Source organism: Hoplias malabaricus, chromosome Y (genome assembly GCF_029633855.1).
Source record: "Hoplias malabaricus isolate fHopMal1 chromosome Y, fHopMal1.hap1, whole genome shotgun sequence".
Classification (NCBI taxonomy): domain Eukaryota; kingdom Metazoa; phylum Chordata; class Actinopteri; order Characiformes; family Erythrinidae; genus Hoplias; species Hoplias malabaricus.
The window spans coordinates 84,404,431-84,428,978 of record NC_089820.1 but is presented as its reverse complement, the minus strand read 5'-3'; the positions used below and the strand labels follow the sequence as shown (position 1 = coordinate 84,428,978).

Below are 24,548 nucleotides of genomic sequence, written 5' to 3'. Positions count from 1 at the left end.
TTACGGAATGAAGAAAGAAATTGAGTTGTAGTCTGTTAATGAACCCGTTTGTGTTGGAATGCATCTACCACACATGGGGGCGGCCATGTTTTAAACAGGTTTAGTACAGAATCTCTGATACATTCAAGTCACTAAATTTCAGTATAAAGGCCATTTTAAACATCAAGGAAGGACCATTATAAGAAATGACTCCTTTAAGATGGAGCTAATGCCGTGACTCAACCAGTAGCTAACGTACCACGCATTCTGTTCTTTTTCTTTTATAATTTCCCCCTTTCTGTTTTTATTTCTTTTCTCTCCATATTAACTTCCTGTGCTATTTCTTTCCTAGCTTTCTTTTTCTAAGGGTTTAATGTCCTTAATCCTAAATCTCTCTCTCTCTCTCTCTCTCTCTCTCTCTCTCTCTGTGTGTGTGTGTGTGTGTGTGTGTGTGTTTCAACATTCAATGGGCTTTATTGGCATGACTGACTAACATGCAATATTGCCAAAGCAATTACAAAATGATGGCAGAGCAATCAGCTTAATAAAAATACACGTATGACAACAATAGCTTTGTATAAATAGCAACAATATTTTGTATAATGTGTCTATGCTTAGAATATTACGAATATTAGAATATGCAAATCCAGATAAATATGTAATATACAGAGAAAAACAAAGTAGGGTAGTATCAAGTTTGTCTATAAGAACAGATCAGTGACCATCTCTCTCTCTCTCTCTCTCTCTCTCTCTCTCTCTCTCTCTCTCTCTCTCTCTCTCTCAGTTGCTAGACGCTACCCTGTGTTTCTAGGCCGAGCTCATCGTTCCTATATGCGGCAGGAGCCACTATATATTCAGAGTGTTCTCAAGGTCAATCGCACACTCTACATCGGAGCCAGGTAAGCAGATCTGCACTGACCACTCACCTACAGTGACAAGTCACCTCCACTACCCACCAAACTGCACTGACCACTCACCTCCACTACCCACCAAACTGCACTGACCACTCACCTCCACTACCCACCAAACTGCACTGACCACTCACCTCCACTACCCACCAAACTGCACTGACCACTCACCTCCACTACCCACCAAACTGCACTGACCACTCACCTCCACTACCCACCAAACTGCACTGACCACTCACCTCCACTACCCACCAAACTGCACTGACCACTCACCTCCACTACCCACCAAACTGCACTGACCACTCACCTCCACTACACACCAAACTGTACTGACCACTCACCTCCACTACCCACCAAACTGCACTGACCACTCACCTCCACTACCCACCAAACTGCACTGACCACTCACCTCCACTACCCACCAAACTGCACTGACCACTCACCTCCACTACCCACCAAACTGCACTGACCACTCACCTCCACTACCCACCAAACTGCACTGACCACTCACCTCCACTACCCACCAAACTGCACTGACCACACACCTCCACTACCCACCAAACTGCACTGACCACTCACCTCCACTACCCACCAAACTGTACCGACCACTCACCTCCACTACCCACCAAACTGTACCGACCACTCACCTCCACTACCCACCAAACTGTACTGACCACTCACCTCCACTACCCACCAAACTGCACTGACCACTCACCTCCACTACCCACCAAACTGCACTGACCACTCACCTACAGTGACAAGTGTACTGCACTGACCACTCACCACCTCCACTACCCACCAAACAGCACTGACCACTCACCTCCACTACCCACCAAACTGCACTGACCACTCACCTCCACTACCCACCAAACTGCACTGACCACTCACCTCCACTACCCACCAAACTGCACTGACCACTCACCTACAGTGACAAGTGTACTGCACTGACCACTCACCACCTCCACTACCCACCAAACAGCACTGACCACTCACCTCCACTACCCACCAAACTGCACTGACCACTCACCTCCACTACCCACCAAACTGCACTGACCACTCACCTCCACTACCCACCAAACTGCACTGACCACTCACCTCCACTACCCACCAAACTGCACTGACCACTCACCTCCACTACCCACCAAACTGCACTGACCACTCACCTCCACTACCCACCAAACTGCACTGACCACTCACCTCCACTACACACCAAACTGTACTGACCACTCACCTCCACTACCCACCAAACTGTACCGACCACTCACCTCCACTACCCACCAAACTGTACTGACCACTCACCTCCACTACCCACCAAACTGCACTGACCACTCACCTCCACTACCCACCAAACTGCACTGACCACTCACCTACAGTGACAAGTGTACTGCACTGACCACTCACCACCTCCACTACCCACCAAACTGCACTGACCACTCACCTCCACTACCCACCAAACTGCACTGACCACTCACCTCCACTACCCACCAAACTGCACCAACCACTCACCTCCACTACCCACCAAACTGCACTGGCCACTCACCTACAGTGACAATTGTACTGCACTGGCCACTCACCTCCACTACCCACCAAACTGCACTGGCCACTCACCTACAGTGACAATTGTACTGCACTGGCCACTCACCTCCACTACCCACCAAACTGCACTGACCACTCACCTCCACTACCCACCAAACTGCACTGGCCACTCACCTACAGTGACAATTGTACTGCACTGGCCACTCACCTCCACTACCCACCAAACTGCACTGACCACTTACTTTAATTGGCCTTTCATCTGCACTAATCACTGCATTGCAATGACCACTCACCTGCACTAACCAATCATCTGCACCGATCACTCAGCTCAACTGAGCAGTGCATGATTCAGTCCTGATGCCAGTTTCAGCAGTTTGTGCAGTGGACAATTGCCCTAAATGTTTTCATGTTTGTGACATCACCAATGATGTCACAACCAGGAGAGGGAACAGTAAGTTTGGAAATCTTTTCTTTTACACAGTGAATATAGAAGGGGGTTAGTCCTGTGTTAAAGAAACTCACCTGCATTTAATGCAGAAATGACCTCTGAATGCGGCTGGACGTCGCACCTACACATCATACAGTAGCATTGTGTCGGATCGTGGATAAAGGACTTTAGACAGCCTTACGAAAATGGCTTTTAGAAGCATTACGGCAGTGGCAATTGGCAAGGGCCTTATTTTAGATGAGGAGATGAGGATTTTTTTTTTCATTCGAAGCGAATGGCAGGTGTCCCGGCCGCTGCTAAACGGAAATGAGAAATTACACAGTGGAACGATTTCATTACCATTCTGGGATCTCTAAAAAATGAAAACTTCGGTTGTAAGTGCTGAACTCGAGGAGGTAAAGGAGGTATTATCCTCTCAAAGTCATTTTTCCATCTGCTTTTTATTCTTCCCACTGTGTGTGTGTGTGTGTGTGTGTGTGGGTGTGTGGGTGGGAGGGTGAGTGTGTGTGTCACTTCGTTTCACGGGTGTTATCTTAAGGAGTGTTAAAAAATCCACCACACCGATCATACTTTTCTTCAAAGGCAGAGCAGACCGGCTCTTTCTCTCTCTGGAGAGTTCACATGTGCTCTTGCTTAGACTGATGCCTGGAGGGAAAGTGCTTTTAGAGAGAAAAGGGGGCAGCCGTGCCCTTTGGCCCTGACCTGTGGTCACCCAGAAAGCTCTCAAACAACCTCCTGTCTTCCCCCTGACAGAGCAGATACACCGCGGCTTGGGTTGCGGACTGGAAGTGCGGGGGAAACCGGTAGGAACCAGATCACGTCTTCCAGAAAGTGTTAGATCTTTTGACAGAGATTTACACGCCAAGAGACACATGAGTTTTGAGATGAACCATGGCTGTGAATTACAGACTCCATCTGCATTATTTATAACTGACACTACAGAGGCCATAAGATTAGATCAGGGCTTCCCTGAGATAACTGCAGATGAGTGCTCCTGTAATAAACCAGCCCTGAAATAGCACCGTCTGACCCTGCGGGACAATAGAAAAGATCCAGGTTTAAGGGTGTTTAACTAGAAGCTACACTATCTGTCTAAACATTTGTAACGTATGATCGCCACCTGTTTGAGATGCACTCATTACTGACAGTGTTCAGCTGCGCACCCATACTGAGTGGATCAGACACAGCAGTGCTGCTAAAGCTTTTACAAACCCACTCCTGTCTGCTCTATCAGACACACCTACCTTGTTGTTCCACCTTATAGATGCAAAGTCTGAGACTGTACTGTTTGTGTTAGCCATCTTCAGCTCCTTCATCAGTGGCACAGGACGGTGTCGACTGGATGTTTTTGGTTGACACTGAGGGGTTTAAAAACTCCAGCAGCACTGCTGCGCCTGATCCACTTGTACTAGTGCAAGTAAACCTACCTGGAGATGGCCCTGAGAGGTCCTGAGCATTGAAGAATAGGGTGAAAGAGGGCTGTCAAGTGGTGCATTTCCACTTCACAGATCTACACTACTCAAACTCCACTTCACAGACTGATTATACAGATCAGTATCATTTTTTGTTCCTTGTTGCACTGTCCAGCTCTCTGTTGTGTTTCGTCTGACACCAATGTTTTACTCCCTACTCTGGTCGCTTGGAACCACAAGCGAATAGAACAGTACCCAGTTCCAGGTGCCAGGTACCAAATTTTCATAATGAAAAAGCCAAAAAAAAAAAAGCAGATTACAGTCAAGCCGAGTAAGTACAATGCAGTGGAAAAGCACCCTAAGTATGCAGAGCAACAGATGAACTACAATCAGTAAAACTGCACAACGTACCTACATGGGCAATGGAGCTGATAAACAGACAGTGAAGGTAGTGTTATGGATGCCTTATAACAACAGGGAAGAGTAATGTACCCATTATAGCAGTACCAGTACTGTCACTTTAAAGTAAGAAAAGCAAGAAAACTGCATTATAACATCTGTCCAAACTATTAAGAGGTAATTAATGAGAGGAGCAGGTTGCAAAATGTAACAAATAAAAACACGTAAAGCTTTATTAAACGTGAATTTATGAAGATGTACATCTTTCTTTAGGTGCTTTAGAGCTTTCATACATTCATAATAAAACATTTTAAGTGCATTATTAGTGCATTATAAGGAGAGTATCCATAGGAAGTGTTAACAGTATTTTCTTTAGCTGCATTATTTTCTCCAAACGTGGCGGAGTGAACACATTCAAACAATTCTGACAATTTAATCTACAATCTTCTTTCATACGTTGGTCTCTTTCACATGTTTTCAGCAGCTAGACTGGTCAGACTCTTAGTTTATTTTAGGCTCTGGTATCTTCACTACAGTAGAAAAGGCGTCCGGCTTGGTGGATGACTATGGAACTTGCTTGTACTGTTGACCAGATTAGACATAAATTAACACATCTCTGGCGGTCTCACACACACAGACACACAGACAGATATTTTAAAAACCCATATTTATTGTTGTAGCTGCTAATATGTTCCTGAAATTGTAAATGTGAACTAAAATATACAGGAGAACGTTTTCTGTAGGTGTTATGTTAACTTTTTTCTACCTAGGAAAGCAACAAACTGTCATTTGACCAGAGGCTTCCAAACTTGCTTACAACAGTAAACCATATTAACTGGCATTACTTTATTCACCCCTACAGAAAAAAAACAACAATATACCCATCTTACCTCCACCTTTGTTGTTGTTTGTTCCTTCTCACAGTGTGAGGAACCTAGGGCAGTTTTAGAAGGAAAAGTGAGCTCTAGAAAGTTTAGAACATTCAAGGAAATAGACCCAGATATAAACATACCTAGATGTACTTCACCTGCGGTGGTGCTGGTGCAGTGCCAAACAACTTTTGTGAGCACTGCTTCATTGTCTGAAAAAGATGAAGGTAATAGATAACGTTGCATTTTGAGGTTTTTTTGTTCTTTTTTTTTTAATGTATTTCCATTTCTAGTGTTAGCTCCTACAAACAATGATGCCACCTGGCACCTTTTATGAAAATCAGAATATTGTCCAAAAGCATCGTATTTGAGGAACTGGTTCATTCACATTTACAGCGGATGAAACAAGAAACAAACTGTACCTGAGCTAATTTGTTGATAGATGCCATTTAAAGCAATAGCCAGGAGAATTAAAAGTGATGCAAACACAGGGTGTAGCCAAAGTACGTTGTTCTTCTCTATTGAAGGGGGAAAAAGAAATGATTTTGTAAGTTTCAACGATAAAATTAAAGGGGAAGTAAGATATTTTCTCCAATTAGTCTTCTTTATGTTATAAAACAGCCATTGTACTGACAACTAGTGGCCTGGATGTGTCAGAGATTCTGTCCCCATGTGGGGATGCTCTCTATGGAGCATGAATTGGTTAATTCTGGAATTAAGTAAATTGCACTTTATAGAAGAAAAATGAAAAAATAATAAAAAATGAGGGCGACACTGTGGACAAGGGACCTGGAGGGTGTGGGTTCGAGTCCCGCTCCGGGTGACTGTCTGTGAGGAGTGTGGTGTGTTCTCCCTGTGTCTGCGTGGGTTTCCTCCGGGTGCTCCAGGCTCCTTACACGGTCCAAAAACATCTGTTGGTAGGTGGATTGGTGACTCAAAAGTGTCCATAGGTGTGAGTGAATTTGTGAGTGTGTGTCACCCTGTGAAGGACTGGCGCCTCCTCAACGGTGTGTTCCTGCCTTGCACCCAGTGCCTCTGGACCCACCGCAACCTTGTACTGGATAAGTGGTTACAGACAATAAATGAACAATGGCTTTCATAAATAATGTGAATACAATAGCTGCTTTCTTTTCTTTCAAAAAGTATTACTTTTGAAATTTTTGAAAAAGGTTTGGCTTCGATACACACCTCTGTATCCTCTAAGGGTCTCTAATTTGTTTTCATTTATAGAAACCACTGTCTATAACCACACTTAGTATCAGGTTGAATCATATATCGTTCTTAGCGCAGTTACCATGTTTTAAAAAAAACACTATTCAGCACAAGAAAGTGCTAATCTGCAAATGTTTTGTGTTGAAATGTTGTATTATTTTCTGAGCTTGTCCTAGGTAGTATCAAATCTGAACTCTAATAATTTTATGAGGTTTTTATAAAATAAAGTATCCTTTAATTTGCATAAATACGTAATCAAATCTAAAAAACAAGTCAAGATCTCTGAATCAAAATGTAAAAAGGTTTTCGTGTATATGTGCATACCTTCATGTGAACAGTGTTCCCTAAATCCTGACAAAACATGCTGCTTCCAGCTGATTGGGTTGCTTTGGTTACAGATGATGGTGCTGCCTCTGACAGACAGGGAAAGGGTGATGTGTGCAGGTGAAGTCTCATTCTTTTCCTCAAAGGTTTCATTATAATAGGTGGAGCTGATGGAGCGGTCATGACCTCTACAGGTAAATGTCACATTACAGGTGTCATTGATTAGCTGGTGAGGGACAGCAGAAAGGACAGGGGAGTCCACTGGATCTGAGATACACACATAGATCATCGTTTTAGTGCTAGTCAACACGAAATAAATGAACAATCAGTCATTTACACAATCATTTATTTAATAATCAAATGGACTGATTGTTATGAACAAGCTCTTTCTTCATCAACATCACCCAGTACTTCATTAAATACAAGCTAAACATTGTCTTTTCCAATGCAACTGTGTGATTGGTTACAGCTTCCTTTTGCATCTTTTTGCAGTGACCCAGTGATTTACTGGGCCTGACCTTACACACACACATCACAGAACACATTCAATTCCAGGTCATTTACACCCAAATGAGCATGTCCCCAAACATGTCCAGTATTGGCTTAGCTTTAGACACCGCAGAAGAGGATAAACATACTGCTTTGGTGAAAAATCAGCTTCGGGCCCAAATGAACTACTAAAGGTCATAAGGTCGTGTATATTGGCAAAACTGAGATGCCTTTGACAGAGAGGTTTCAAATATGTTGTCAGAGTTGCCTTGTTGTGTTAGATTCTACAGAGTCTAACAAAGTTAAAGATTCAGGTTTCTGTCACTGTAACACAAAGCATTTTTAAAAAAAATGTCTCAAATTTGTTTTTTTAAATAATTAATGAGAACAATTCTTATACTGTTGTGTGAGATTTTCTTGAATCTGTGGCCTACTTAGGTGAACTCCTATCTCAGATGGAACCATCAACATATAAACGTATGTGGGTGCAGTTTTTTTTGGTAAACGCAGACATTAGCATGCTAGCTAGGTTTATATCTCTTCTTGTTGACAGCACCATAACATCTAGCAGCATCAGTGTAGCGTGTAGCAAACATCATTTTAATCTGAATGTATTTGCTTTTAAAATAAAGCAGGATGAAGTGGCAAAAGTGATATAAACATAGAATGAATCAGCAAATAGCTGCGTCATTAAGCCATTACACCACAAAGATTCTGCAGTTCTTAGCACGCTAAACTAACCACATGCTATTCCACTCTGAACCATTTGGCTTTGCAGTGGAACAGAGCCATGTTGTTGACCTTAAATATAATTGCATATAATACATGCCATAGAACTTCACTTAATAATCAAACCTCACAAAAGTAAGCGATATTTAGGGTTGTATTTTTTCTTCCCCGACATGACTAAAGTTTTGTTATATTAACATCTACTACAAGTTTTCCCTTCTTCTACACGATACCTCACAATTTGTTCCCTCAGTGGTGAAATTACATTTTAAAACAAGAGCTGTGTCAGGACTGCGTATTTTCTCCCACTGACAGTTTCTATAAACTTACCTAACACATGGAGTCTGTACGTAGCAACAGTTTTGTCCGTTTGCGAAGAATTCACTGCTTCATACAGTCCACTTTGATTCTTCTGTATATTCTTCAGCGTCAGACTGTAGCTATCAGTATTGAACTCCACTTTATACGGGCCATATGTTTTCACGTTATTTAAGTTAATCTTAGGGTAATATTTTATGATGATGTTTTCTTTGTTAAATCTCCAGGAAAAGTCGTTATCCTTATTGTCAGAATTCTGAATGTCCAGTTGAACAGAGAAGCCGACCTGTTTGTACAAATCTGTGGACACTATAGGAATAGAGAACACATATTAGCTATTTGAGTGTGTCCAACCTACCACAAAAAACACCTGAACATTACTATTAATGTCAACTTAAGGCATATGAGAGACATCATAACGAAATATAGTATAATAAAAGGGGGAACCATGGTAACACCTTTTTTTTAACGCTACAAGGCACTGCAAAACATTTATAATGTATTATAAGGCATTCATATGTCATCAGAGACATGGATAAAATTATTGATAAAAAAACATGGGGGTTTCTTTGGCACAACAACATAATATCATTTTTATTATTTTTAATATGCACATAATTCATGCTCATAATATTCATACCCCCATTGATGAATGTATTTAAAAGTGTGTTGAATGTATTTAGAGAGAAATTATATTCATAGAAGAAAGGCATAACTTTCTAGATTTAGATTCACTGTGCACTTGAAAATGCAGTTCCCATGAACGTTTCTATATTGAAATGCAATTTAAAAGAAATATGTTGAAAAATGTTACACATTTCTAGGACTTTATAAAGCTAACCACATCCCAGAAAGTTTACGGAACTTAATACATTTAAACAAGCTTTTTATAATAAAAAGATTACTTAGAGAACTAAATTTAGGGAAGATTATTTTTACCTGTGACTGTCACAAAAATAGAGAGAACCAAAATCAACTTCTGAACAGTTTCCATCGTTGTGCATTTGAGCCACTTCCTCTTTTCATGCAAACACAAGTAACACAGTGATACAGGAAACACACGAACAATACCCTCAGTAATGTCTTTCTTAAAAAAGACATCTGTTGCGGTTTTGTATATTGATTTTCACGACATATTTCAAATTTTGTCTGTGCCCAAGAGCAAACTTCTATATCACTCTCTGAAAACCTATAAAAGTGTTGTTCCCAAAGAGATTTGCTAATTCTCTTGAATCATTACCTGAGACATTCCTTCTTTTCACATTGTAACATACATAATGTTGTGGGAAAAACTATGATATCTGGAGAAAGTTCAGTGTGTTTAGTGAAAGACCTGATATTACTGTTGAAGGTGAATGATTTTAAGCTTTCAAATTTAGAGAAACCATAATACAGCTGTGATACATCTAGCCAGTGGGATCAGTAGTACCTCAGAAAACCATTGCCACATGACCCCTGCATCAAGATGCAGCCTAAATCTGTATATCCAAGAAGACAGCCATAGATCAGTTCTATGCACATATGCCTCAGTGTTATCTGGTGGTTTTTCAGATGGTGTGAAAAGAAGTTTAAACCTGAGCAGTGGTCAGATGAGTCTATTTTTCGACTTGTTTATGAGGAAAACAGAAATGGAGTTCTCAGTGCCAAAGATGAAAAAGAAAACTCTGTTTTCAGTGAATGGTGCAAAAGCCAGTATCTGTCATGGTGGGTACATCAGTGCCCATGGCATAGGTGAATTATATAGGGGCGAAGGTACAATTGATGTGGAGTTGTGTATTGGGATTTTAGAAAGATAATTGCCACCAAGTCCATGCTTATTTTAGCAAGAAAATGGCAGACATTTGTTTCCAAACAACTACTAAGTGTCATTAAAAGGATAGATGTGTCACACCCTTGCCCTGCCCTGTGCTGTCCTATATCTGTATTCCCCACCATGTGCTTCTTTAGGCATTTATACCCCTTTGTTTGCAGCGCTCTCTTGTCTGGTCTTGTGTGTTTTTCTGTGTCTTGTTAGTTTACCCATATCTACCCTGGTTCACGACTGTTTTCTCTCTGTCCTAGTTTATTCCTGTTTAGTTGTTCACTTTACTCCTGTCTGTGTTTGTTCTCTTTTTGTTTTGTTTTTGTAATAAAGACTTTCCTTGCGTGTACGTCTGCCTCCTCGCCTTCCTAGCGCAGCCGTGACAAGGTGATGTAAAATAGTATTTAACATTCCTCTGTCCCAAGTATTGCAGGCATCAAATTCTAAATGTGTTTATATTTACAAAGTACAATTAGGTTAGTGAAAATATTAAACTTTTTTTAAATTGCATTTCAAGAGACTTAACAGAGGACAGATTTATTTTAATTGCATTTTATAAAACATTTAAATAAACACTATACACTATATATAACAATTAAACAAATCACAGGTGTGAAATCAAAGTGTTTAATAGCTGAACAATCTAAGCTTTGAGAAACACACCTCATATCTAAGGTTTTTAATGAATTTATTTATTTTGGTGTTTGTGTGTGTTTCACAAAACCAGATTGTTAAGTTAATAAACAAACAAATTTTGTTATACCTGTGATGTGTTTATTTGCTTCAAAGTAACAGCTGGATGAATATCCTGTAAATAGAGTACTTCTACTCTCGTATTTTTCTTGCAGTATTGTGCACAGTAATTATTAAGTTTATTCTTGTTTGTACATGATGTTGAAGACAGGATGTGTTCATATATTGCAAATTTTATATCCTGCTTCCATTGTGTTTTGAATGGAAATATTTTTGGGTAATATTATATAGCTACTTACTGTTAAAGAACCAGCTTTAGTTGTAATTTCAAATTATTCAGTTAGTAAAATACTAGCCAGCTGAGTCTTAGCTAGTCAATCTAAAGTTCTTAGAGAGCACAAATCTATTTTGTTGTTTACTAGTAGTGGACGTCACAGAAGGCACAGAAACTATGATGAAAAGTGTGAAGGTATGAATATTAGTGTCCCTGAAGTAGGAAAGTGAGTAGCTTGTAAAGTTAACCAATTAAAATAGCAGATATTCAGTTATTGCTCTTCTATTCAAATGGCAAGTGCCGACTTTGTTACATACAGTTTGCTTGAGACCGTTAACCCTGATATATCCAGCTAATATTTGGTACCACAGCAAAAGCAGCAATGTGCAGTTTTTTAAAATGATTTTATTAAGAAATAAATAAGCTTACAACACATTGTTAAATAACATATATGTAAGATACAGTAGGCCCACCCACTTCTGTATCATATTTATGGCATTCAGCAAATGGGGGCAGCCTTTGCTCTAATTGTTAGTGGGCTGGACTTGATACTGGAAGGGTGGCGTTTCAATCCCAAGGACCAGCAGGAACATCCATGGCTGAATTTCCATTGAGCAAGGCACTGACCTCCCAAATGCTCCCTTGGTGCCGGGGATGTTTGCCCACCGCTCTGGGTGTGTGTTCACAGTCCTGTGGGTGTGGGTATGTGTATGTGTGGAATAAACATTTTGTTGTAAGTTGTACAATGACAAATAATTGCACCTTAAAATAAAACGTGTCTGTGTTACAGAGGAAAGCTAATACAATGTTAGAAGCTGGCTATTGTTACAGTGGGCTGTTGGTTCACAATGAATCAAACCCTAGTCTAGTACAGGTCATCTTTTTTATCCATAACACTACCCAAGTACTTGCTTTCTACAGAGGCTTAGCATAAACAAAAAAGTAAGTTAAAATATAGAACATGTTAACACATGTTTAGAGAATTTAGAACCCCAGAAAAAATGCATCGAAGACAAAGATGAAAACAATGCAAAAAAGAAAATAGTTGAGAGTGAAGCTGCAGGTCTTGCTTTGCACATCCACTGGACCTGAATAATTGAATAAAATAAATAAGATAATTATTTTAGTTATGAATATTTTTTTAGGCAAGAGCTTAGTTCTGATTAAAATCTTGACCACGGCCTTAAATGAATGGCCATTCTGTAAACTTACCCTCCACAGTGAGAAAGTATGTATTGACTGTAATGAGCTTTTCACCAGAGGCTATTAGTTTATAGCATCCATTGTCAGTTTTCTTAAGGTTCATCAGGGTCAGAGTTAAGTTTGTCTTGTTGAAAGCCACTCTTTGTGTATAATCATCATAAACTTTATAGTTGTTATCGCTATAATATGTCACAATATTTGTGAAATTTATTTTCCATGTTAGGTCATCAAACTTTGGTATAGTATTGTACACGTGCAGATGAACAGAACCACCAACCCAACCTGACACATTATAGGGTGCTGTAAAAAAAAAAAAATAATAATAATTAATTTAAAAAACTTTGTTTTTATCAATTTCTTTTTTAATCTTTGTATTTTTTTCCTTCAACTGGATGACATAGGGAGGAAATACTTTCACAGAGTTCATGCCTAACTCATTCTGATGCACACTCTGTCCAAATGTTTGAAGTTTCCCCATATACTTAGTGAATTCAGCTACTTTAAGGTGCACCCATCGTATCAACTGTTACATTAATTATAAATATAACATCCTCCTTGTTTCTACACTGACTCTCAATTCTCTCAACTAAACACAGTGGAGCACTTTGATTACATCATCCACAATTATTGTCAAATAGGTAAATTAAGTCAAGTCCTTACAGCAATGTTCCAAAATCATTCCCAACAGAGGCATTTTTCTGCAGTAAAGTGGGATGAATTTTCCTATATATGCTCTTAGAACAAATGAAGGATATACAGGTCTCCATAGAGTACAGTAGACAAACAACTAAACCAGTAAAATACATTTAATTTCTGAAGTATAACAAAAGGAATGTAAAGCTGGAATGTTAGTCACAACCCGTTGTGGATTATTTTATATGAAACTATTTAATAGAGTTTTAGAAAAAAGTTTTACCTGGGACTGAGGCTGAAACGGAGAGAACAAACGTCAGCAGCAGAACCCTTGCCATCGTGTTGCATATGAGCCACTTCCTCTTTTAATATGGATAACGCTGTAGAACACCAAATCTGATGCTGTACCACAACATTTGTTTTGAGGGGGACGCTCCAGTGAGAAACCACGCCTGAGGACAAATAAAATCTAGATTGTTCCTCTTTATTAAATCAAAAGTAAAAATCTATTTTATACCCCGTTTTTTATAAAATTAATACTGGTACAGGTTTTGTGTATGGGCAAAAAGGATAATGATAACAAACTTTTATCATTTACACATGTATATATATATATATGGTATTTTGTAGACACTCTCATCCAGAGAGACTTTTATATATAATTTTATTTAAAAAAATATTTGTAATCGTTGCTTATTCCTCTAATCACTGAGACTCTCCTGATCGCACACAGTGTCAAAATCCTTCAGATGGTGGGCGTTAACATTAGCTACTTGAGAGACCCATGAGGTCAAGCCAGTGCTTTTTTTCAAACTGCTGCTATTGCAACACAACCAAACAGCTCAATACACCATATGAGAACACAAACTGCCTAGATCTGTCACATTAGCCTAAAGATGCCTGTGTTAGCAAGCACTGTGAGCAATGAGATGGGGTAAGAGGGCGCTCAGCCTACACACCCAGAGAATGAAGGCAATAATACTCTATAAGTCTCACAGACTTGGATGTCTGAGCCATCATCCAAGATGGAATTGCAATCTCATAACTACACTTGCAATACTTTGACTAAAGTACTAAATGTGTGCTATTTGTGGTTTACTGACAATGTACTAATATGCTTATTATACAAGTTAGTGCTATTAAAAATATTTAAATCTAAGTGTATTTAACTGTACTATTTTGAGACACGGTGAAGATGCACTTACAATATACTTCAGTGTGTTTTTTTCTAACTTTAAAATATACTTTGTTTCAACTTGGAGTATATTTCAATCCACCTTTCAGACAACTGTTAATATACTAATGAACTATAGAATATATATTTATAATTCAGTCAAATCATGCAGATAAAATCAACTATACTTCTGTGTACTTTTTTACCTTTGTATGAGTTTGTCTCCAAATATGTCAAAAAGGTAATTTAATACATGAACATAAATTTCAACTCCAATTTGCACAAGTATTAAACACATATTTAAATAATAAAAAAAGTTAACATATATTATTAAAATGCCATTTGCTCTTTTAAATATTTACCAAATATCAAGCATGCATTTCGTTATAAAAACAGTTTTGCGAATGAAAGGCAGTCTTTAAAAAACAGTGCAAGGTCTTTGAGAAATGCTCTGAGAAAACTGTCACTTTTCTTAAGTGGAAAACATGGATGAAATCATCTCTTACAGGATTCAAAACTTAATATAGACATATAGAAATATACATATCGTGAGAGATGTGCCATAAAATGTTTTCCTCATTGATTCATCACCGTGCACAGAATGATGTAATAAATAAAGAGATCTAGCTCTGTGTAAGAACTTTGAAATCTCACAAAGAGCAGAAGGACCTGTAAAGTCTCATTATACGATAAAAGTCTTTTTTTTTAATATAGATAAACAACAAATTAAAAATGGGAAGATGGAAATCTTGATTGTTTAATTCATTAAATATTATTCCTTACAAATCAAGGTAGCAAGCTCCCGTAAATATCCAATATTGCCACAATCAGTCCGGACTTACCACATTGAACATAAACTCTTAAACACATAGAGAGTAAAGGTATGGATACTGCAGAGCAAACAGTATATTTAATCATGCTACAGATTTCATCTAGTTGTCCTAATGCATTAGGAGTCTTGCCCAGGAATGTTACTCTTATAGCATGTGGTGCCTGTCTGAGCTGGAAACTGAATCCAAATTCTCTATATGTTTTATTTAAAAATATGCCAAAAAATAAAAAGTTGCCAAACTGGTGGGAGAAGGATTGGAATATACGAACGAACAGTAGGTACCCATTTATGTAATACATTCACAAACATAGTAACAGCTCTCAGACACCTTTGTTACTCTACTGCCTCTGCTATGAAAAGTGAGGGCACCGAAATCAGAGGCTCTTAGCAAAAACTAAACTAGGTAAAAACATATGCGTACAATTACAGCAACCGTATTATCATCTAAAGTTTTATTCTGTCAACATAAGAACTCAAAGGCAAAGAGTATTATTAATATTAATAGCATTATATATTATTTATTACAATAATGAGTGCTATCTGGTACATATTAAGAGTCTCTTGTGGCAATGGTTCTTTCCGTTGTGCCACTGGAACTGTTCATCTGATTTTTATGTCGTTATTAATATTTGATAAAAAAAAATATCTCAATAATGACAACTGTGACGGTAACTAAGCAGCTAGAAGAAAGGATATTAATAAATGCTGTGGCATAAAGCAACACATGGCTATAGCACAGCAAAGGCATTATGTTTGTGACATTAACTGTATATAAAACGCACTTATAGATTCATTACTGCATATAACTTTATAATGTGAATGTAACGTGAATATACTGAAGTGCATTCTCAGTTGGCAGACATCTTAGATAAAGAGTACATGGTGTTATTCAGTGTTTCACATCAATGACACATTGTGGTCTGTTCTGAGGAGGTAGTGCTCGATATGTGGCTTTGTCATCTTCCTAGACAATATTAATGTAAGGTTTAAAGGAATATAATGCAGCAAGGCTTGCTATTTAGCTACTTTTTGCAATATTTCAGTGTAAGCATGACAAAGCTTCAATTTCTTTAGCTGCCAATTATATTTGGGAGATATAATAGAGAATTGCAGTCTCCAGTATATGGTATCCATAATGCAGACTATTCACTTTTTCAACAACCACACTGCACTCAAATCTATCTCACATTATTTACCCATATTTTCCAAAACCTAGATAGCTGGAATAGGATTCGGAGGTTCATAACTGGACCTGGAGTGACCTCAGTAATTTCATCTCTCCATCTGTCCCAAATCTTTCCATTTCTAAGGCTTGTTTTACTGATTTGCAGCATGGACATGTTTGAATAGTAAATGGTATACAGTGTTAAGTCATGAGGAAAATTGGGTAAAAACAAAAATGTGTTTGTGTGTTTGGACTGGTGACTTTAGGCTCAATGCAAACTGCTATAGAAGTCACACTTTAAGCTGATGCTTTTCTATAGGGATTATACAGCATGTGTTTGTGTGTGTGTGTGTGTGTGTGTGTATAATGGGTGTGTGTATAATGGGTGTCTACAGACTTTTGGTTGTGTAATTCATTACCGAGATGTCCAGAAAAGGGCTAGAGGAAGAGAAGAGGAGACAATAGGAAATTTGGATACATGCTAATAATGCTATTGCTAACAACATTTAACTAAAGAGACAGCTAGCTAGGTAATATCAGCACATTTGCCACCGAGTCCCTTTCAGATATATATGGATAATAGCCCAGCTAGCTCACTTACAGACACGTGGCCTAAAATCTACTGATAATAAAAACTGTATTTTTGACAGAAGACAGAAATTAGATCCTTGACTTTCATTGTAGCTGTGTCCTGCACAGGGCCGGTCACTGGGGGTATTGTCTAAGAAATAAGACTGGTCTAAAAGTGAATGTAATTGAGCCAATTTAGCACCTTGGTTAGTCTTTCCAATTCTTTCTCAACCAGGTCAAAAGGGAGTGTTGCACTTTCATTCTGTTTCAGGGGCTTCATTAGCTGTGGAGGAAACGTACGACTGTGGGAACTGTGTTCCTAAACGCTCAGTGGTAATGGCTTCCCTCAGATAATTGGTCTCAAAGTTTCAGAGCTTTACACAGTGGTAAAGAGAAACCCCTAAACATTTTTTTCTTTGATATGTCTGTGGTTTGTCCGTTATAAGTCTGTTATGATTCTATGATGTCACTTTTATCATTGTTATGTGGACTCATCTCTCCCAAATAGTACATTTAGAGAGGAGAAAAACTAAAAGCCTCTTCAGCTATAATGGAAGTAAAAGAAGATATAATTTATTCATTAGTAGTTTTGGACCTTTTCAATGGGCTCATTCGTTCTACAATGTCGACACAGTGAACAATTTCTAAAAAAGTTGGTTGTGGTCTTCTAGCCCTTAGGTAGCATTGAATTAAAAACAGATCCATTTATGTAGTGGAATTCACTGCTTGGGCTTAGAAACACTTCTGAAAACCATTGTCTGTGAACACAGTTCTTCTCTGCATCCAAAGGTCAAGAAACTCCAATGCAAAAAAAACCATATTTGATCAGGATAGAGTAATATCACCAAATTCTCTGGGACCGAACGTATTTAAGATATTTGTTTTTAGAAAATCGATGGATGGTGGGGGTAAAGAGGAGGGGGACTTGATATAAATGCACTGTTAAAAAGCCAGCATCTGTGATGGAATGGGGGAAGTCATTAATTAATGCACATGGCATGGGTGACTTGTACGTCTATGAAGGCACCGTTAATGCTGAATAATATATACAGGTTGGGAGCAACATGATACCATAAGGAAAATGTTTTTTTCAGGGTAGGCCCCTGCTTATTTCAGTAAGTTAAGGCAAACCCACATTCCACATGAATTAGAGCAGTACAGCTCCTTAGTAAAAAAAAAAAAAAAAAACTAGGTGATAAAATTGTCCAGACCTGCCACGCACTGAAAACTATCAGAGACTTGAAATTTTGAGTCGCTGAAACCCTATAACAAGAAAGAATGTGAAAAAAAATGCTTTCAGATTTACAGCTATTGATTTCCTCAGTTCCCAAACATTTACAGTGTTATTAAAGTACAGGTGATATAACATGTCCTTGTCCCATCTTGTTTTTAAACATGTTGCTGGAATCTAATTAGAAAATGACCAAATATTAAAAAAGAAATTTGCATTAACTATTAAAATGCTGTATATACTATTTTCAATGAAATATAGGATTTAAATGACGCATTTTGTTTTTAAATGTCTTGTAAACTTGTAAATGGGTTTTGTAAACAGCAGTTAATATTTAAAAAAAAGAGAAAAAATGAAGCTATGAGGTTTTAATTCCATAAATTAATGTCTTTGTAGTTGTAATGTAGTGTGTATTTTAACTAGGGTTTTAATGAGCCCATTATATCGTAGCATCTGGTTCGGAAAGTACTCTTTCCATAGAAATGCTCTATGAAAACCAACAGTTCCAGCATACACAGGCATTCTTGTTTTCCACGCTACAAGAGGAAACTAATCAAATCATAGGAAAATTTTTAATAAACAAATCAAGTCAAACTCACAGGCTTCACACATTAACCTGCACACAGCTTTGCAGTGATAAAGCTATCACTATCAGACAATGAAATACAGCTACATGGAGCATGTAAACACTATAATTCCAGCTCCTGAAAAGGCCCTTCATGCATACAAATGAACTAGATAATGTAGGGCTCAAAGTCAAAACAATATGAAAATGATCTTCAGTGAATAATGCCTTAATACTATCTCAACCAAATTTCTATTGAACTAACGTGTGCTTGTGGTTATGGAACTGTAATCATCCCAGGATACAAGCCTCTACAAATAAATATATATTTATTTTTCTAATGAATGCTATGTCTAAAGCTTCATTCATTTTAGTAAACCATAGATTTGACTTTTTCTGATGATTTGTCCTCTTCTCTAAACAAGAACTTACAAGAATTTTCTGCTTTTCACAATCAAAATTTTGAACAGATCTTTTAGCTCTTGATCTTATTTTTCAAAATGTATTTGTCTCGTTCCTTTTCTCAGTAATGGCTTCTTGGCAGATATACTTCCTTTCAAACTCATACAACTTTATTTTTTTATTATTATTCCAGTGAGGAGTTTTTTTTTTTTATAAATTTAATTTACAAAATATTTTCAATGCAGATTTGGGTGACACCGTGGTGCAGCAGGTAGTGTCGCAGTAACACAGCTCCAGGGCCTGGAGGGTGAGGGTTCAAGCCCCGCTCCGGGTGACTGTCTGTGAGGAGTGTGGTGTGTTTTCTCTGTGTCTGTGTGTGTTTCCGCCAGGTGACTGTCTGTGAGAAGTGTGGTGTGTTCTCCCTGTGTCTGTGTGGGTTTCCTCCGGGTGACTGTCTGTGAGGAGTGTGGTGTGTTCTCTCTGTGTCCGCTTTAGTTTCCTCCGGGTGACTGTCTGTGAGGAGTGTAGTTTGTTCTCCCTGTGTCTGTGTGGGTTTCCTCCGGTGACTGTCTGAGAGGAGTGTGGTGTGTTCTCCCTGTGTCTGTGTGGGTTTCCTCCGGGTGACTGTCTGTGAGGAGTGTGGTGTGTTTTCTCTGTGTCTGTGTGTGTTTCCGCCAGGTGACTGTCTGTGAGAAGTGTGGTGTGTTCTCCCTGTGTCTGTGTGGGTTTCCTCCGGGTGACTGTCTGTGAGGAGTGTGGTGTGTTCTCTCTGTGTCCGCTTTGGTTTCCTCCGGGTAACTGTCTGTGAGGAGTGTAGTTTGTTCTCCCTGTGTCTGTGTGGGTTTCCTCCGGTGACTGTCTGAGAGGAGTGTGGTGTGTTCTCCCTGTGTCTGTGTGGGTTTCCTCCGGGTGACTGTCTGTGAGGAGTGTGGTGTGTTCTCCCTGTGTCTGTGTGGGTTTCCTCCGGGTGACTGTCTGTGAGGAGTGTAGTGTGTTCTCCCTGTGTCTGTGTGGGTTTCCTCCGGGTGACTGTCTGTGAGGAGTGTGGTGTGTTCTCTCTGTGTCCGCTTTGGTTTCCTCCGGGTGACTGTCTGTGAGGAGTGTAGTGTGTTCTCCCTGTGTCTGTGTGGGTTTCCTCTGTGTGACTGTCTGTGAGGAGTGTGGTGTGTTCTCCCTGTGTCTGCGTGGGTTTCCTCCGGGTGACTGTCTGTGAGGAGTGTGGTGTGTTCTCCCTGTGTCTGTGTGGGTTTCCTCCGGGTGACTGTCTGTGAGGAGTGTAGTGTGTTCTCCCTGTGTCTGTGTGGGTTTCCTCCGGGTGACTGTCTGTGAGGAGTGTGGTGTGTTCTCTCTGTGTCCGCTTTGGTTTCCTCCGGGCGACTGTCTGTGAGGAGTGTAGTTTGTTCTCCCTGTGTCTGTGTGGGTTTCCTCCGGGTGACTGTCTGTGAGGAGTGTGGTGTGTTCTCCCTGTGTCTGTGTAGGTTTCCTCCGGGTGCTCCGGTTTCCTCCCATGCTCCAAAAACGCACGTTGGTGGGTGGATCGGAGACTCAAAGGTGTACGTAGGTGTGAGTGTGTGAGTGAATGTTTGTGAGTGTGTTGCCACTGGCGCCCCCCTCCAGGGTGTATTCCTGCCTTGCACTCAATGACTCCGGGGACGCTCTGGACCCACCACTCCCATGAACTGAATAAGCGCTCACAGACAATAAATAACTAAATGAATAATGCTGAATTTTCACCAAATCATAAATCATCTTTAATTCCACCCTACTTGCTGTTAGCTGAACTCCCAGTCTCACTGGACAGGCCTGCACGGCAGAGGAGACCACTGATTGCCCAGGCCTGTCATATTCGCTGATAGATGCTCATGCAGACTGGCACCATGCCGTGTGATCAGGGGAGGGGGGGCCATCCCATACACCCACAAAGCTAGGCCAATTATGCTCTCTTAGCCTCCGATAGGCCTCCGATGCCTGAAGTGTAAATGGTCTAAAGGTACACGAACCGACCAGGTATCAGTTCAGCCAGTTTTCACAGGTTCTTTTCATCTTTTAATGAAAGTTCTGAACTCTGATTTACAGCCAGGCTTAATTTCTTTGACATTCGGTTCCCTGTGAATTTCCCAGCATCTGCAGAAATATCTTACTCTTAATAACTTATTGTAAATGACTGTTGGGACTGAGAATAAAGGACTGAAATTTGTGGATGTATAATGTTCAATGAAGATGTTGAGAAGCAGTTGCCATGCCAACAGTGGGAGATACACCAATACTTTGTTCCCATATCAACTGATCTCACCTGTCAAATGTTCTACTTCAGGATGGAGTATAAAGAATAAGAGAGCAGTGAATTTTACTCCAGAAAGCCTCCTTTCATGTGCATATATATATATATATATATATATATATATATATATATATATATATATATATATATATATATATATATATATATATATATATGTGTGTGTGTGTGTGTGTGTGTGTGTGTGGAAGCTTCTCCTTTTTCACAGAACCCTACTGTTCTCTTTAGATGAGTCATGCATTTATAGTTTTCTCTCTCTTTCTCTGCCTCCTTCTCTTTTTCACTCCTATATATAATATACGTTCATTTCATGAGCTGCTGTCCATCAAAGTTGAGAAAAATGTCAAGGAATGCAGATGCAGTGTGTTCTGTTTCACACCTACTTTATATATAATGTGTGTGTGTGTGTGTGTGTGTGTGTGTGTATTTCAGGGATGACCTTTATCGTGTGGAACTGGACCACGTATCAGGAGATGAGATGTTCTACAGCAAAGTGAGTCTTGTTCCTTTGAACACGCACTCATTACTCTGTGTGTGTGTTTGTGTGTGTGTGTGTGTGTGTGTGTGTGTGTATAATGAGTTCTGTTCTCTTTCTCTCACTTCCACAGAAGAGAACATGGGAATCCAATAAGAACGACATCAGAATCTGCCGGATGAAGGGCAAACATGAGGTGAGTGTTCAACACCGCTAAACGTTTCAGAACGTGGCTGTTCAATGGCGCTAAATGTCTGAGAAATGTTTCTCTGTGAATATTAAACACCGCTCAATGCCTCAGTGTGGCTCTGAGTGTGTATTTAATAATGCTTAATGTAGTACAAAGCGGATACTGAAGGCTGAATGTTCTAAACCGGGGGTTCTTCCCTTACATCTGCTCCTTTTGAGTGGGTTCAGAAATATATTGGCAACACTTTGCCAACTTAATCCACCATTAGTTGCTGTAGGTATGTGATGGCACTTAGAGATGTCTAATCTCTTCCAATATTTTGGGATATGCATGAGGGACAGAAGCAAATTTTGCCTTTTAGCCCTAACCTGGGGGCCGTAGCCGAAATGGGGGTCTCAGAGAGGTCCTGGTACACAAACGTTAAGCCCTTCAGAATATTTGAGCATGATCATGAATATTAATGAAGGCTGATTTTAAACCTAGTGTGGTTTTAACAGCTGGCCTCGGGACTCCATTACTCAGAGATATCTCAGTGGATATTTTTTTGAATGAATATCTGTGTGAATTATTTGTAGATTGAAGGTTAAAGTCCTATTTTTATCATTTATTTAGGGAGGTGTTAAGTCAAATGTGGGCGGGGCTAAGCATTCACTGCCTGACTACAGCTGGAGGAGTCTGCTCCTGGGTTTTTCCTTTTTTTCTGCACACTGTTGAATGTAATGGTGGTGTGTGTGTTTGTGTGTGTGTGTGTGTGTGTGTGTGTGTGTGTGTAAAGGATTAAAAAATAAATACATATACACAAATGAGTACACAAACAGGCTTCCAGGCATGTGTAAACAGGCAGCTTGTCTCTCCAAGTATTTAATTTTGGATTATTATTATTATTTTATTGTTATTATCAGAGTATTTGATGTATTAATTTTGTTAGAAATGAAGAGAGCATCTCAAATATAGAAAAGATACTGCTTGTAAATCAGTGGCCCACTCCAGTTTTATAAGTAGGACATTTTATTTCCAAAAGTCTGTGCAGCAGACAGGAACAAAACCATCGTTTTTGCCGGTAATGCATACATTTAACATCAACAGAAATCCACATAGCTTTCTATAGCATGGTGTGTCCAGACTTTTGGCTGCTGCTGTATATAACTGTGTTCCCAGAAATGGAGTTCTCCTGCCATTAGAACTGCCAAGGACTAGATTGTCCTTTTTCTTGATGGTAACCCCAAATGTTTAAGGTCATGTCGTTGCGGCGGTGTGTGTGATGCGGGTGATTGCAGGAGGATGTTGGAGTGTGTCCGCCAGGCACACAGAGGCACACACACACACACACACACACACACCCACACACACTGTTTTGCTTTGATCTTGGCTTGACAAATCGCTGCTTCTTGTGAAGTTCAGGGGCTAATTACAGTAGACCAGCCGCTTCCCCACATCCACACAGCCACACTTCAAGGGGATTGGTGTCAAACCCGGCTGTGTATTATTGTTCAACGAGAGCTTGCTTACAAATCAGTCTGTTCCTCGCACCAAAACTCACCCTGTACACACACACACACACACACATATTGTGATGTTGCTATATTATAGGCCACACTTTCTTTTAACAAAGGGTATTAATATGCAATGCACCACCCCCCACCCCTCTGCTGCAGTAACAGTCTTGACTCTTTAGCAAATGCTGTACACTGCTGTGAGGATTTGATTTACCAGCCCATAAGTGCATGAGTGAGGTCACTTGGTGTTGGATGATCACAAACTGTATTCCATCTCATGTCAAAGAGACTGAATGGAGCTCCATCAACACAGTAACACTGCTCCACAGCTGCACCGCTCAGAATAAGGGCCCCGTGCCCAGTGCCAAGCCTTGGCTCCAGAGCTATGAAGCCCTTCTGCATCAGGCTTTGTACCTGAAGTGATGGAGCAACATCCCATACCTTTGTGATGAGCTGGAGTGGTGTTTATTATGCAGAACTAATCATTCTTCCTGACATATTACAATGGCATTGTTTCATCTCAGTTGCAGGTTTTCACCTCCATGACTCATCTTAACACGTCTTCTGTCATTCTTTCTGCTCCCTGCTCTCCACTTTCTTACAAGCTTCTGCTCCACCGCTTTAACGTCTCTCTCTCTCTCTCTCTCTCTCTCTCTCTCTCTCTCTCTCTCTCTCTCTCTCTCTCTCTCTCTCTCTCTCTCTCTCTCTCTCTCTCTCCTCTCTCTCTCTCCCTCTCTTGCTCTCTCACCCACTCTCACATTCTCTCAGGGTCTCCCTTGGTGACAGTAATGTCTATGATTACTGTTTTCTTCCTAAGTCATCAGCCTCTTTTTCACCCTATTCATCATGTACAGCAAGATCAGAAAGGAGAAAATTAGAGAGGGAGAGATATAGAGTGAGAGAGAGAGAGAGAGAGAGAGAG

At 39.8% G+C, this 24,548-nt stretch overlaps 2 protein-coding genes across 2 annotated transcripts in view; one reads left to right on the top strand and one right to left on the bottom strand.

Moving 5' to 3' along the window:
• The window catches only part of sema6ba (sema domain, transmembrane domain (TM), and cytoplasmic domain, (semaphorin) 6Ba), a 240,161-nt gene that overhangs the window by 137,081 nt on the left and 78,532 nt on the right, over positions 1–24,548 (top strand). Inside the window, exons 3-5 of the mRNA XM_066656615.1 lie at positions 764–878; positions 21,898–21,958; positions 22,074–22,136. Coding sequence (XP_066512712.1) covers positions 764–878; positions 21,898–21,958; positions 22,074–22,136 — 239 coding nt within the window. The remainder of the gene's footprint in view (positions 1–763; positions 879–21,897; positions 21,959–22,073; positions 22,137–24,548) is intronic.
• Positions 5,090–9,617, bottom strand: LOC136679775 (SLAM family member 5-like). The gene is made up of 7 exons (XM_066658446.1): positions 9,563–9,617; positions 8,636–8,932; positions 7,088–7,354; positions 5,974–6,069; positions 5,710–5,763; positions 5,573–5,616; positions 5,090–5,264 (listed from the first exon to the last, which is right to left on the bottom strand). Exons 1-7 carry the CDS (start codon positions 9,615–9,617, stop codon positions 5,247–5,249), a joined length of 831 nt encoding a protein of 276 aa, XP_066514543.1. The 3' UTR covers positions 5,090–5,246.